General features: G+C 38.3%; 1 protein-coding gene across 2 annotated transcripts in view; it reads left to right on the forward strand.

Moving 5' to 3' along the window:
• LOC306994451 (B-cell scaffold protein with ankyrin repeats-like) overlaps positions 1 to 7,733 on the forward strand; it is a 66,686-nt gene extending 58,953 nt beyond the window's left edge. Inside the window, exons 10-16 of one of the 2 annotated variants that reach the window (XR_013796684.1) lie at positions 3,120 to 3,182; positions 3,379 to 3,556; positions 5,884 to 5,947; positions 6,315 to 6,344; positions 6,724 to 6,803; positions 6,923 to 6,957; positions 7,134 to 7,733. Coding sequence is in view for 1 of the 2 variants with exons in the window: in XM_079604958.1 (XP_079461084.1) it covers positions 3,120 to 3,182; positions 3,375 to 3,556; positions 5,884 to 5,947; positions 6,315 to 6,344; positions 6,724 to 6,803; positions 6,923 to 6,955 (452 nt within the window). In the remaining variant the exon portion in view is untranslated. Of the gene's footprint in view, positions 1 to 3,119; positions 3,183 to 3,374; positions 3,557 to 5,883; positions 5,948 to 6,314; positions 6,345 to 6,723; positions 6,804 to 6,922; positions 6,958 to 7,133 lie in introns of both variants that reach the window. The other variant, XM_079604958.1, reaches the window with a different exon arrangement.
• The last annotated feature ends 9,175 nt before the right edge of the window (positions 7,734 to 16,908 follow it).

The raw sequence follows: 16,908 nt of genomic DNA on the forward strand, positions 1-16,908 counted from the left end.
ATGAATAAGAGCCGGGAGAGCAATAACCCGCCTTAGGGTAAACAGAACAGAACCAACAGGAACGTATTGTAGATATCATTAATTAATTTTATTGTACAACATAATTAGAGAATTTTAGTCTGATTCAGGGGGAATCAGAATGCCAAATCCTGACTGACAAGAGGATGACCTGGGGATGGAGGAGGGAATTGGCTCCTGAGAACGCGATAGCTGATAATACTGAAGGAGCTTATGTATACAGTGATAGGCGTCATATTGCTATAGGTAGATGTGGATTGGCTGACAGTCAGCTGATAACCTGCGTAACCTAACGTGACCTGCCAGAACTGATGCTATACGCTTGCTCGATATATGTGTCCTTCAAACGACACTGTAAGGCAAAGCAACAAGATATATTTACAACAATATCGGATGCTATTTTGCATGAAACAGATAACTAGCTAGTGTTGCTATGGTCGCCTTGTAATAGCTTCATATTTTAATGCAGAGTAGATGAAAACATATGCACTGCAATGACTCGCATTCAGAAAACTCTCTCTCTCTCTCTCTCTCTCTCTCTCTCTCTCTCTCTCTCTCTCTCTCTCTCTCTCTGCCTGTTTGTCTATATCTATATGAATATATTTATGTCTGTATGTAGTAGTGTCTCTATCTGCTTGTCTGTCGACAGTTATCTGCCTATCTGTCTGTATTTTTTTCAGATGTTAAAATCTCGGTTGTAGTAGTTCAGTACTGAAGACTGTTTTTTTTTGTTTGACAATCAAAATATTGGCTAATGTTTCTTATTGGACTGAAATATGAGGAGAAGAAAAAATAAGAATGATGGACAAAAAGAAGGCCAAAGATATGTGCTATTTTTTCAGGATAGTTATTATCAGCTTCTCTCTGAAATCCCCTCCTTCTGATACAAACTCCTTTTGTATTTCTGTATTATATACAGACATCACAACAGGCTTACATTACACATTCATATTATCGGGGCATTTGTATTTATATCATGGAGGGAGTCTTCATAGTTCATTTTAACGACTGATTGCCAGTAATCACTGACATTTAGTGAAAGTTTTAGAAAGAATAACATGGACCAGTTTAAATGACCTTGTATATATTTCACATAGGCCTACACCATCAGAGCACATTAGATATAGTGTGCACAATGTTCAAAGCAAAGTAAAAAAAAAACTTGAGGCATGTTATTTTCCATGAACCATTGGTATTAAATTTGTTACATGAGTGGTTGAAACTGAGGAAACCAAGTACATCATACACTCTCTTCACAGAGTGTTGAACAAGTCTTTAGGGTGCAGGGACCGCTACTGTTTTAGAGTCATATTTCCCTGTCATTATGCTGTGTCTGTGTGGCAGTGCTGCGGTAAGCAAGATGAGTGTGTGTACTGTATGCGTGTGTTGGGTTCAGAGGGGGTTGGGAAGAGTTTATCAGTCTCGCTGCTGGGAGTACTGTGTGTCATAATGTGCTGGACTTTACATTGAGAGCCGGGATGGGGGACTATGTTATGGGGACTTTCCATAGACATAATGGTTTTTATAATATACAAACTGTATATTCTACCCCCTAACCGTATCCCTAAACACAACCTTAAAGGTCCTTGCACACTGAGTCTGAAATTCGCGTCTGAAAATTGTGCATGTTAAAAAATGCAAACGACCTCACGTTTTGTCAATCACGCTTATACACTGCCTCTGAAACTTTTGTCCGTCTCGAACAATTCGGATCAGGTTAAATTTTCCTATGTTTTTCGCATCCGTAGCAAGCATTTTGAATGGAATTTTGACAACTCAGAGCCATCGAATGACGAATATGAAAAAGGACCTTAAAAGTGATTGACACAACGTGAGGTCTTATTATTATTAACATACATACATTTTGGACGAGAATTTCGGACTCAGTGTGCAAGGACCTTAACAGAAAATTTTCTGCATTTTTACATTTTCAAAGAAAGAAAAAAAAACACATTCTATATGATACACACACACACACACACACACACACACACACACACACACACACACACCATTTAGACCACTATGACAACATCTGCAATCATTTAGAGCAGGGGCCAAGTAGGGTCAGCATTGCACATTACATATGTTTTCCATCTCTTTTATTCCACAACATGAAAATACTAAGTGCAAGAAAGCAAGATTTTTCTATCCATTCCTACAGAGGGTCTTTCGCCTACGCACTGATCAGATTTCTTCGCCTACTCACGAGGTAGAGAGCCTCCGGGGGAGGGGCCAATGTGTGCTGTGCCTTTGGACTCAAACTACGGCAACTTGGACTTCACAAGTGTAACGAAACCTTTGATAACAGAGAATGAAAACCAGCACCATTGATTTTCTCAGGGGACAATGACAGAATGAAAGAGGATTCCCAAGTTTGCAGGATTGACACATAAAATTCCCCATTATTGCAGCTACTTTTGAAATCTATGTTGAATTGAATGCTGGGACATTGTGGTGCTCTTCATGAGTATGTTATAGGCAGTGACTCTCAACTTCTTACAACTCACTGTTTCCCTTATATGACGCACGCATTTCAGTTAATAGAGCTCTTTCCTAAAGAGCTGAGGATCTGAATCAGGTGTGTTAAATAAAGAAGACATACAAAATGTGCAGATCAGTGGGTCCCTAGGACCGGAGTTGAGAACCACAACTTCCTCAAACAATGACAAAAGAATCAGGTTCAAAGTCGTATGGCAGTGGGACAAAGAGAGCATGCAGCATATAGTTTAAATAACGATCGGTTTCACCATTGACTGCATGCTTCACTTTAAATCCATTTGCTTGTCCTCATTGATCTCATTGTGCCTTATATTTCATTCAACTATTTCAATGAGGATTGTGAAACTGTTTCATCTTTATATATAGAATTAAACATTTTATTATTATCCAATATTGACACACCTCATATCTTGAAACAGAATTCATGCTGTTTGTTGTGAGACTGGGAGAGGTGAATGTTTTTGAACACATGCCTCCACCTTGTGGACTTTCCAGGATAATGCAGACTCATTTGGTAGAGCTGATGTGTTTAGTATACTGATGCAGTGTGGAAGCAATAACCACAACTATAATAGTGCTGTATTTGTGTTTTTAAACAGTATTCCAAAAGAAAAAGTCCCAAGGAGATGCTGAAACACTATACTCCCTTCCTGCTAGACAGGGTAAGATTTGTTTGTCTGAAAATGGAATACGGTAGTTTTACAGTATACACTATGAAATGAGAGGTGCATGGGGATTTCATGGTTTGGATCTGCTGTAAGATTTTAATATTCTTACTGTGTTTAAATAATAACTAAATATTGATAAATCATACGTCCATCATTTTAACTGCTTTGTGGTCTCCATTGTGACAGCGAGGCAGAGGGATAGCATCTCGTCCACTTATGACACCTTTGTGCCCAGTCAGTCGCCAGGACTGGACGAGCTGATCAAACTTCAGGAGGAGGTGAAGATGGGCACTCTAAGTATAGATGATGCTCTGGATCGATTCAATGACTGGCAAAGGCTTCAGAAGGGAATGGACAGCGTCCAACAGGTGAGGAAAGCAAATCTATTACAAATATATATTTATGTGTTTCTTCAAGTATCTCTCTTTAAAATATCACAATAGTTTGTGTATTATAATAATATTTTAACATGTCATTTTAATCACATATTTCACATATTAAACCTTGAAATTTTGTTTAATAGCATTCGATCTCATGAAAGTGTGTGTGTGTGTGTGTGTGTGTGTGTTTGTGTGTGTATATATATATATATATATATATATATATATATATATATATATATATATATATATATATATATATATATATATATATATATATATATATATATACACACACAATCTGGCAAGGGTTATCCGACCATTTCCAAACAATTTGAAGTCCATTATTTTAGAAGATTCACAAGTGGAAAACATTCAAGGCAGTTGCCAATTTTCCCAGAAGTGTATGTCCCAGCAAATTTACATCAAAGTCAGACAATTTCTATCAGAGAAATTGTAAAAACACCCAAGATCTATACCTCAGACTTCACAGGCCTCAGTTACCATGATAAATGTGAAAATTCATGGGAGTACCATTAGAAAAAGACGGGACAAGTATGACATGCACAGTTGCATCTGAACAAACCTCAATATTTCTAGAACAATGTCCTTTGAACAGACGAGACCAAAATGGAGATGTTTGGCCATAATGCACAGCGCCAAGTTAAGCGAAAACTAAACACAGCATATCAGCACAAACACCTCACCAACGGTTAGAGGGTTGATGCTTTTTGACTTGTTTTGTAGCCACAGGGCCTGATGGGCACCTTGCAGTCATTGAGTCGAACTAGAACTCCCCTGTATACCAAAGTATTTTAGAGTCAAATGTGAGGCCATCTCTCCGACAGCTAAATCTTTGCTCAAATTGGTCCATGTAACAGGACAATGATCCCAACCACACCAGCAAATCTACAACAGAATGGCTGAAAAAGAAAATAATCAAGATGTTGCACTTGCCCAGTCAAAGGTCAGACCTCAGCCCGGTCTGATGCGGCGGGACCATAAGAGGGCTTATCAGATATCAGTGCATCAGATGCCCACAAAAACCTCAATGAACTGAAGCAACATTGTAAAAAAGAGTGGGACAAAATTCCTCCAGAATGATACAAATGAATCATAGGGTGTACTTAGTTTGTCACCCATGGCTTTTCCATTTTAGCTTTATTTTTGTAAGATAAATAATGACACGGACGGTGTAATATGTTTTTTATTATTATTATTATTTTATCTGAGGTTGCATTTACCCAATTTTTAAGACATGTTAACACATTTGTATTATTATTATTATTTTGTTCTGATATGTAAAACCATAAAAGTTTCTTGATAACAAAAGAAACATTTTTTAGTTTTAATACAAGTCACTCCTGGGACATAAAAGTACCTGCAGTAAAGAAAAACTATAAGTCAATTTTATTGTAATTTTTCTTATTAAAGTTAAAGCACAAGGCAAGAATGAAATAAAAATATTTCTACCTGACAGCAGTTGATCATGCATATTGTAGGTACAAATGTAATATATACAAGGTGTGTGCGTCGAGCAGAACGATGAAGACAAAGACGAATAAAGTTCTAATACAAGGTTTAAGAATCCAAATAGGTAAAAATCCAAACATGTAGCGGGAAACACTTAACTGAAACAACTTAACTCAAAGGAAACACATAGGAACTTATCTATTAAAGATAAAGAGGTGAACACAGCTAAACCTAACTAATAACAGTAACCGTGGAAACTAAAGAGTGGTGGGAATCTAAAGAAAGGAACACATGTGACAAATGAAAACAAACTAGTTTGAAAAAACAAACTTTTCAAACTCCATGAAAACTGAAATTAACTGAACATAACAGTGACACAAGGACTCTAAATGTACTGTATAAAAACCATGGGTAACACTTTATTTCGATAGTCTACTTTAGACATTCTACTAACTATAAGTAACTTTGCAACTACATGTAAACTTATTCTACTTACCCTAACCCAACAGTCTACTAATACTATAATGAGAGTAAGTTGACATGTAGGCCTAGTTGCAAAGTTACTTACTGTATAGTTAGTAGAATGCCTAAAGTGGACTGTCGAAATAGTGTAATTATACTGTGTATAAGGGACTTATACACAAATATTATACTTATAGTATATATTATTCTAGTATATACTAGTGTATAATTACTGTAGATGAGAGTTTTAGTTGAGAGTGCACACCTGAGTCATCACCATCATTACTGTGGTAAGAGGTACCAAAAAATACATGTTTGAATCATCTTGGTATGCTCCTAAAAAGTTAATATTAAAGCCTGTTCAAAAAAATTTTCCACAGGAGAAAATACAGCAGATGAGGGCAAGTATCATCAGCAACAGAGAGGATGATGAAAGTGTCTATGGTAGGTTTATTGCACCTGTTCAATACATTTGAGATAAATCACAAAGTCTGATAAAAAGGCCCTAGAAATTTCTATTTGACGCTTTCAAGAGTTTACAAAAATATGTTTTTATAAGTTCTGATTGGATAGACATCAAAAAGACTGTTTCTCTGCATGTGTTGTTCATTCTGCACAATTATTAATCAATCTCAAAATAGAGCCAGAGCCAATCAGTTGAGAGAAAACATATTATGGATCAGCGAGATATAATCCTTGCTGTAAAGATTACAGCGAGAATATGACAGAAAAAATAAAGTCACCGTAGGTGAACAAGACTAAATGGAAATAAATAGTATGTGAGTTAACAGGCCTCTTTTCTCTCCATCAGATAAAATCAGCATTATTCATCACACGTCAAGTAAGTGCCCTGTCATGAAAGCAAGAAAACTTTCTTTGTTGCTGTTACTTTATCTCTGTATCTGTCTCCTCCATATCTGTGGCAATGCGGCATATTTTTTGTTTGTCTCTGGGGAACTGTTAGCGAGAAGAATGGCTTTTACACAAAGGTTTTAGTCTCTGTGTCTGGGCAAAATGGAAGTCTTTGAGAAGACGTAGTATATACTTCTGTAAGAGTGTCTCTGTGATTTATGTGACTGTCAAAGTACCATCTAGAGCCAGCCACCCCTTACTAAGCTCTGTATACTCATGATAAAAGTGTCTGATAGTTTATTGAAGGGCTGAGGTGGGGAAGTATCCATGTGGTGCTAAATGTATGTATGTATATGTATTCTGTGTAGCTGCATCTTCAAAGGAGTGTCGAAGAGCGAGCCAGCAACTGGATACAGAGTTCTACAGTAAACCCCATAAAGGACAGAATGTGAGTTTATGAGGGACATTTTGTACATGTACTGTTCCTCAATAATTATATAATACTTACCCAGCAGATTGTTTTACACAGTTAGTTGTCTTATATATTATCTATTATTTTTTTAATAGTCAAATTTCTTCAAGAAGGCAGACAAGCAGTAAAAGTAAGTAACAAACAAACCATTTATCATTTTCTTTAAATAAAAATATGCACAGTGATTTTGTAAGTTTTATTGATTGAGCCAAAACATAACACAACTGTAATGCAATAATTGCCACAATGTGTTGTCACCTTTATTTCAAATTAATTAAATAATTTATTTATTTTGTCTCATTTCAGTCATCCTGTTTGAGGATTTAATAGACTAGAAATGCTGCTCTGAAGAAATGCACTAAACAGGAACTGATACCTTGTAGGTAATATTAGCACAATATCACGACAATTTGTAACTATTTTACATTTTAGCGAAGTGGTGGCTAATTTGTATGAATTCGTACAATCCCAAATTTGTTAGGGGTGGAACATCATGCTTCCTTTTTTTATTTTTATCATGTTTTCATATGAATCACTTCATACACATTCATACGAAAGTGCCAGCAAGTAAAATAGATTTCCCATGAGATCAGGTTGGTTAGTATCCAGTCCATCAGAGCAATACAAAAATCAAATGACTCTTTGTCATATCCCATGATTCACTATTTTGCTATCCCAATATTTGTTTGTTTTTTGTTTATACTTTGCTTCATAAAATGAACTGTGATTGACTTCTGGAGACTTTAGTAGTAGACTTAGTAGTAGTAATTGGTTTATATTTAGATCTTTTTGTAGCCTTCACCACCACTGTTTACTCTATTTGGACAACTACATTTATAATTTCTTTAAAATGCTGTCAAATGTAATATTTATATCCAATAAAGAACCTTCAACCTGAGATTTTACAATAATTTGAGGAGGATGTCGTTTTAATGTTTTCTGTTTCATGGTTTTAAGGATATGTTTAGTTACATTGCATGTTCTTGTCCTAAGGGGGTGCTGTGCTACTAAGCATGGCGATCGGATTTCTGGTTTACGCAGATTTCTCATGTTGTATTGACGGGCATTTTGATAGACAAAAACAAAGCCATTGCACATCCCATTGTCCCAGTGGACCTCTCAGTACCATACGGATCACTGATTGTAAGTAAGGACACAGACAAGCGTCTGGGAGAAAGCATCTACAGAAGTGAGGTCTTCCCACACACCACTTCTGTGTCAGGGGACACGATCTAATGCGGATCTGCGATTCGAGGCAAAACCCCGGGAGCAGCGCTGCTAACCCGCTCTGCCTGCCAACCCTAGCAGCTGGACACATTTGCATTATCAATCATGCTCTTTGTGAATAATATGTATTAAAGCCTTGCTGCTCTGCAGTGCTTGGATGAGCCAGCTCTGCCTCCAGAGATGATTCGGCTCCTGCAGCCTTGGTGGCATTTGTGCCGTGTGTTTGCCTGTCACCTGCTGCTCTGGGAAAGAGATGGGCTTTCTGATCCTGGGCTGGATCAAGCTTCGGCATTCCTTCTTCAACTATGAGAGTGTTCAATCCAGTATAAAAGAAGCTGCACCAGCCTGAACAGGAAAGGGAAGTACACAGGCCCTCCATCTTGTATGACATTCTAACTTATTAGATCTCATTCAGTTCTCATGCAAGATAAATATCAATTGGCAGCATATAATCACCACTGTTAGTTGCCAAAATAAATATGATCATTTATATCGCTAGTCCTTGGCCTCTTATGGAAATTAACATCAGGAGCTCTCACTTTTCTCAAGCTGGAAGAGAGATGATAAACCCTACACAAAGGATTAAGTCTTCCCTGAAGTATAGAGCTTTATCAGGGGGAGTGAAGGGCAGGATTAGGATTCAAATGCACCAACAATACTCTCATAATACCACAAACTGATAGAGATCCAACCCAGCTGAGGCTCACAGTCGACTGCAAAACCAATGGTAAACCCAAACCATACCTCTGGCATATATCCGCCATTTCCTTTTTATAATTTTATTTTATTTTATTTGAACTAACCTTTCCAAATTTCTGTGGTAAAAAAGCACTTGCGCAGATATGTAAAATTATAGTTCCCACAGTTTTTTTTTGCATAGCAGATTCCCATGGGTCTACGAAAACACAATTGCACACAAAAATGCATTCTAGTCCCTGTCCCTGGGATTAATACCCAGAATTATACACAGCTGCTTCCCCTTTGCACCCTAATAAAAATCAGGCAATTTCACAGCCAGTGGCATTCTCTCATCCCATAATCCCCCCTGCATGTGTACAGTACATGTGACCCTCCTCAACAAGGGCCAAGGTCGCTGTCGGGGTACCTCCGGTTGATAAGAAGAGCTTTGATTTGGGGTTCCTGCCTGGGAAGAACCAGGCCGTTAAATGGAGTCCACCACAGCAGGATCACCCCACCCCCAGCCCCCCATTCTACCTTTACACTCACCAGCACATCAATGAGCAATGAAGCAATGCCGAAGTGTTTGACATTAACTGAAATGCATTGAAATGAGTCGCATGGAAATATGTTTTCAGAGTTAAACCTGGCTTTAAATGAGACACAAACCTTGCACTGATTCTCACAGTCACCACGCAGCTCTTATTAGTGTAAATGGCACTCTTCATTAACATGTTGCTAATGGCTTGTCCTCTTAATGCTGAGTGTTTGTAATGCTAAGGACAATGCATGGAGTGATTGCCAATCAGCAGATACAAGAGCCAGGTGTCCTCTGAGTGTGTTAGTGCTGACTGCACCTCAACAGATGTTTAACAAAAGACTTTGCTGAAATACTGGCAGTAGAAAATCATCAAGCATGAGGCACTGACCTAACTTTTCACTTGTCATTTTAATGCAATGCGTATAACATATTTGATATTTACAAACTCCCACAATGGGTTTGTTATAACAGCTAAGTTATTAAGTGCCTAGTCATTTATGTAAAAGACCTGCAAATCACCTTTTTTAAAGTAAACTAGAGGTGCATAAGTCTTACACTTGGCAAAATAAAGACAGCATTAATCAAGTATAAAAGAAGAGAAATCAAATCCCTGTGGCTGAATGTGTTCAGAGAGATACTAGAAAACCCGGATGCTTAAATACAGCTGGGCACAACTGTCTCTCCTCCTTTAAAAATAATATCTGGCTAAAGAAGAAAAACAAGATAACCATCAATTTACATATTCTGGAGATAGAAGTAGTTCTGAACAGAATTCTGTTGTGATTTAATCCCTCAACCTTTCCCTTGGGTGTTCCAGCTGGGCTTTTAATCTCTGCCTGTGCTTCCTTTTGTAAACCTTTCGCAGGCACAGGAGAAGCAGGGACTATAATTCAGTAAGTCCCTCGAAAGCACTTTCTAAAATGTCATCCGCCCCCAGCGGAACGTTTCAATCCTCCATCTCCTCTCGCCTTGGTTCTGGTGTTTTGTTGCCCCCTTCCAGAGCTACTCCGTTCCCCGAGGGGCAAAACAGCATCTGGTGCAAGGGCAAAGGTACACAGGACAGCACAGCCCCTGCCGACCCCTCGCCTGTCTGATCAGGGGCCAAAAGAGACCCCTGGAGTGTGTCTGTACCCTTGAGTCTGTGGCTGAAAGCCCCTGTGCTGGAGCTTTGGGTAGATTAGCAGCACTGTTCCCCAATGCAGGGCCTTTGTGCAGCAGCGCCCAGGCGAGGCCAAGCTGTCCACGGCCACAGGGATGCAGTAATTCCGCCGCAGGTCAGCGGCTGTGCATTTTTAAGCAGCCCCTAAAAAGGTCACTTCCGCTGAGGCAAAGCCAGAAGACTATCTCTATGGAAGCCTGGTTACTTGCGTTCCCCACCAAAGTCGCTCACAGATTGAATCAAAGGCTACGATGATAAACAGGGATGGCTAAAGGCTTTATCTTTTATTTGCGCTCCGTTTCTTCTAAGAGGGAGTTGAGTCTTTGAAGCTGATGGTTGTGTTTTTGCAAGGATGTTTTGACTGCTTGATGTCCTCATGAAGGGCTGTGGTATGTTGGGGGAGGGTTGATTTAGTATATTTTTATAAGAGTTTTAGTGATTGAAGAAATACTGTTAAGCATGAAAGGGCTGATTGCAGAACATATTTATATTTCATAAATGCTTGGACCATTTCCAGACCTTGTGGATGCTGAAGTTCTGCATGCAATGAATGTAGACTGAAAGTTTACTTGGCTTAGTGATATGTATACTCTTTCCAAGAGTGCTTACCCTAGCCAAATGTCAAGGTGCTCCAGACTAATCTTAAAGCTAGGGTGTGCAGCTTCGTAGAGGCTAGCAATAGCAAGCTAGTTTTGAAAGCAAAAGCTCACACCCTCTCAAATCACATGAACGTCCACAGCCAGAGCAGAGTCTGCAAAGTGTCACAATAGGTGGTGTTAAATTATCTCATGTCTCATTTATATATTTATTTAATATTTAGACCACTTATATTATTGATTGCTATCAGGATGTGAAAAAAGAACATAATGTTATTAATTAGAGAGTTGAAAAAACGACCTAACCATATCTTCACTATTATACTGTTTACATTTACATTTATTCATTTAGCTGACGCTTTTATCCAAAGCGACTTACAATTGCTATATATGTCAGAGGTCGCACGCCTCTGGAGCAACTAGGGGTTAAGTGTCTTGCTCAGGGACACATTGGTGTCTCACAGTGGATTCGAACCCGGGTCTCTCACACCATAGGCATGTGTCTTATCCATTGCGCCATCACCACCCAAATAGCTCTATTTTAGAGCTGTAGTGACTAATTTAATGGAAAAAAGCATACATTTGTTATTGGTACTGTAGGTTTGTGTCACATCATATTCATACACAAAGAAAAGCAGCTCCGGCTGTGGTTAGCGTGAAGCTGAAAGTTTGAGACAATGAGAAACAAACAAAACAAAAATAAAACATAACTCATCACTAATACACAGACTGAGAGTCTGTCTGGAACGTGCACAAATGCAGACAAATTAATACAACCAGTGAAAAGTTCCAGTGATGTTGGACTGTATCAACGCTTTCTGATCACCGCTCGGCCAATCAAATTTGATAACCCCATCTAATACAACTATTGTGTCTGAAGTACATCTGAAGTATGGTAATAATTAATATAAAATGTTGGTAACACTTTATTTCGATAGTCCACTTTAGACATTCTACTAACTATAAGTAACTTTGCAACTGCATGTCAACTAACTGTCAATAGAGTAATAGTAGACTGTATGCTTAATATTTGCTAACACTATATTTTGTTGGTCCCCCCACAGATATTCTACAGACCGTAAGTAATTTGGCAACTACAAGCCAACTTATTCTCCTAATCCGAACCCTAATACCCAACCCTAAACTAACAGTCTACTGACAGTCTACTTTAGGCTACTAATGGCTCGTTTCCACTGAGTGGTACGGTACATTACAGTACGCAATTATTTGTCAAAAGTTGTGAATGGTACCACTTTTTGGGTACCCTTCAGTTGGGGTACCTAGCACAGTGTACGGTACTAAAGGGTGGAGCTAGACTCCCTGCAGAACGTTGATTGGTTGACAGATAATCAGCACTTCTCTGCACACGTGCAACAAGGGAATGACAACATTAAAAACGCCATTTAATATACAGTTGAAATGTAATACTACTGTTATTGTGTCACAAAATGTAGTTTTAAGAGTTTTTCAGGCGAGAAAGTAGTTGTTAAAAGCTCAAATATGTGGTTTATTTATAAAGATTTATGAAAATTTGATCCAGGTTATGAGATCCATTCCAGGCGATCACCGGGCACTCGGCGCTCATGTTCCTCGCCTGGAACAGCCTTTTCTCGGCTAGTCGTTCTGACATTTGCCGCTGACTCTGACGTCTCTGTAGTGGTTAATCATGAGATATAATTTGTTTTGTGTAGACCTAACGTCGATCTTTGGTCTCGTGAATCTATTATTCGTTCCCTGGCCAATCATTTTGGCTAAGGGCTAAGTGAAGTTTCATATATTTAGGCTATTTAACTTTACCGTTGTAACGTTAGACTAGCGCGCTGAATTTGTATATTTGACTGAATTGTTTGCTTTATTTCTTATTGAATAGCTTCTTGTACCTTTTACGTATACTTTTATAATGGCTATTATTGATAAAACTGAAATTTAACAAAAAGAGATAGTGTTGAGTTTTGCCATTTTTTTATTTTATTACAAGATTATCACTGTAATGTTGTGTATTGCAACATTTGTACAAATGTACATATTGCCTGGAATTGCCTGGGGTGTGTTTCATATTTCGTTTTGTTATAAATAGGCTAATGTTATACATGCAGTGAATATAATCAATACGCATTGTTTAACCTTGTGTGCCTATAATGTTTCAAATTTATTTAAATGAAAACGAAGAGGCAGAGTGGTGTTTTTGTTGCCTAAAATGTACATATAACCGGAGTAGCAGAGCGAGCTGAGTGGCGCTTTCAAGAATGAGCTGTTCCATTTGCAGAATTACCAGACTCGCATCCTCAGGAGTCATTCTCCTGAGTCGGACTAGGCAAGTCCGAACTTTGCGTACTTGGTGGTATTGAGAAATGCCTAATGTCGCTTGTCTTCTTGTGACAAACATGTCGAGAAGTAAGAACAAGATCTGCTGTATGTCACCCATTGTTGTTTACTATCGCTTTCTTCTTCGCGCAAAAATTATTGATCGCTTCTTTCCGGCAAACACCACACCTATCAAGTAAGGGTACTGTTGGCGGTGGAAACGCTAGCTGGATCATGGTTTACCGACCCGAACCGTACTGTACTGTACCGTACCGCTCAATGGAAACGAGCCATTATACTCTAAGGAGAGTTAGTTGACATGTAGTTGAAAAGTTACTTTAAGAATTCTATCTTCTGTATTTTGGACAAGCTGAAGTTTGTTTATTTAATGTGCAGGGCAACCACCCTGTAGAGCGTTACAATAATCTATCCTTCAGTTCATGAATGCATGCACTAACATTTCCACATTTGTCATTGAGAGCATATGTCATAGTGTAGATATATTTTTAAGAGGGAAGAATGCGGTTTTACAGATTTGTTTCAAATGAAAGATTGAAATCAAAGAGCACACCCAGGTTCCTAACTGATGACGAAGACTTGACAGAACATTCATCAAGTGTTAAACAGTATTCAAGGTTATTAAGTGCGGGGGATTTTGGTTCAATAATTAGAAGCTCTGGTTTTTTTTTCAGAATTAAGTAGTAGGAAATTACTATGTCATCTATGCATTGCCTTCATTTTGTGAATTGGTAAGCTTCGTCGGTGCACGAATAAATATAGAGCGGAGTATCATCAGTGTAACAGGGAAAGCTATGCAATGCTTCCTACTGATATGCACCAAGGGTAGCATGTACAGGGTGAAAAGCAACGGTCCTGGTACTGAGCCTTGAGGTACTCCATACTGAACTTGTGATCGCTATGACACTTCTTCGTTTACTCTTACAAATTGATAGTTGTCAGATAAGAATGATTTGAACAATACCAATGCACTTCCACAAATGCCAATATAATTTTCAAGTCTATTTAAAAGATGGTCAATAGTATAAAATGCAGCACTAAGATCCAGTAACACTAATAGAGAGTTACTAACAGTAACAACCACGATCGGATGATACGAGCAAACCTCTGGAAAGATAAATGTGTATTTAAAATGGGTCATTTGACCCATTGGGAATTTGGAGCCTTCTAGACTGAGAAAAGCCAGAAGTGATTACTGATGAGCGGCACCTATGAGACGCACGCACCTCGTATGTCTCACGGAGGAGCGGAAATGTTCTTAGCAATGCTAAAACGCACATCAACCGATCACTTGTTTAGCGTTCATGTAAACACTACATTCAGATTTACCAATCGGAATGAATTAAGTTAGATTGAATAATGTATTAATTTAGGGCATAACATATCGCCGGCGTTGGGTCGTCTCTTCACAGGCATCGAGTCGTCTCTTCACAGACGTTGGGGCATCTGAAGTCTCCATGAGAGGCTGGATACATAACTGGAGCTGACAAACTCCATTTGAGTGGCGTCCCGAACAATGTTGTATTCGTCAACGATGACGATAACGCAATTATTTCGTTGACGCACCTTTTTTTATGACGATAACGTTACGATGACTAGCTAAAAATGGCTCTAAGGTGACTAAAACATGACGAGACGTTTTCGAGTTTTCGTTGACGAGACGAGATGGAACGAAAATGATTATAAGTCTGACGTTCACAATGCATGTCATTTCTGCCTATTTTGCGTGAAATCGGTGTGTTTTGAGCTAAAAAAAAGTATCAGCAATGCCGCATTCTAATCGTTGTTGTACGATGTATGATCAATAATGAACAAAATCCCATAATATACGATAATTTCAGAATTGCCCGCAAATTAGTTAAAATCTCCCGTAATCTAGATCGAGCGAGCAAGAGCGCGCATCTGTAGCGCGCGCACAGCAGAGAAAGGGAGCGAGAGACCTTGCGTGTGTGTGCTAGTGTGCGTGTGTGCCTCACAAAGCGCATGTAAGGACCCAACCAATCGAATTATTCAGAAAGTCTAGTTTATTATGCAAAGGTTTTAAGGTTAACTGTTGTTTTATGAATTGCAACTTGCTGCAACCTGTCAAACCTAAGCCCATTTCCAATACTTTTTAACCTAAATTAATTTATTAAAGACTACTTTTTTTCTTTCTTTTTTTTTTTACTAAAATTGACTAAAACCTTTTTGTGTTTTCGTCGACTAAAACTTGACTAAAACCTTTTTGCGTTTTCGTCGACTAAAACTTGACTAAAACTATCAAGTTTATAAGTGACTAAAATGTGACTAAAACTTAAAAAACATTTTTGTCAAAAACACTAAGACTAAAACTAAAAGGGCTGCCAAAAACAACACTGGTCCCAAGATAACAACAAAAAAGGCAGATGGGAAATAATTAGCGTAGCTGATGTTCATAATATGAATGCATTTTATCTGATTTAACTATAGTATAAAAGGTATGAGATGCATTATGTGAATGCTTGGCTAAAGAGATGCGTCTTTAATCTAGTTTTAAACTGAGAGACCGAGTCTGAGCCTCGAACAATATCAGGAAGGCTATTCCAGAGTTTAGGAGCTAGATGTGAAAACGCCCTCCCTCCTTTAGTGGACTTAGATATCCTAGGTACGACCAGAAGCCTCGAATTTAGAGATATTAAAGAGCGCGATGGATTGTAGGGTGATAGAAGATCCCTTAAATTCACAGGAGCTAAACCATTTAGGGCTTTATAGGTCAGTAGCAATACTTTGTAATTGATATGGAACTTAATAGGTAACCAGTGTAGAGATGATAAAATTTGTGTTATATGATCATATTTTTTCTTGACCTATAATGAACTCTAGCAGCTGCATTTTGGACTAACTGTAGCTTGTTTACTGAGGAAGCAGGACAACCAGCTAATAAAGCATTACAGTAATCTAGTCTCGAGGTCATAAATGCATGAACTAACTTTTCTGCATCAGAAACAGATAGCATGTTTCGCAGCCAAGGTGGAAAAAGGCTGTTCTTGTGACATAGTAGTGAGATACAGCCTTGGTCAGAAGCTAAAAGTAAATAATTTGTAATTTTAACGAGCGCAGTTTCTGTGCTATGATGAGGCCTGAATGCTGACTGAAAATGTTCATAGATATCGTTTTCTTGCAAGAAAGAGCACAATTGAGCGGACACAACTTTTTCTAGCAGTTTAGAAATGGAAGATTTGAAATGGGTCTGTAATTTGCTAGGTTATTTGGATCTAATTGTGGTTTCTTAATGAGAGGTTTTATAACTGCCAGCTTGAACATTCTTGGAACATGACCTAAAGATAAAGATCAGTTAATAATATAGAGAAGAGGCTCTTCCACTACAGGTAACACTTCTTTCAGTAGGTTAGTGGGTATTGGATCTAATAAACATGTTGATCCAATACCCACTTAATATAAAGTTATATTAAGCATATAAACAGCAAGGAAAAATAGAAAATAGAGATTGAAAAGAAAGCTATACAGAGCAACTAATGCAATCCACTCAGGCAGACAGCCATTCACTCATCAACCAAGTAACGTACAATCCATACACTG

This window comes from Phoxinus phoxinus (genome assembly GCF_949152265.1).
Source record: "Phoxinus phoxinus genome assembly, chromosome: 2".
Classification (NCBI taxonomy): Eukaryota; Metazoa; Chordata; class Actinopteri; order Cypriniformes; family Leuciscidae; genus Phoxinus; species Phoxinus phoxinus.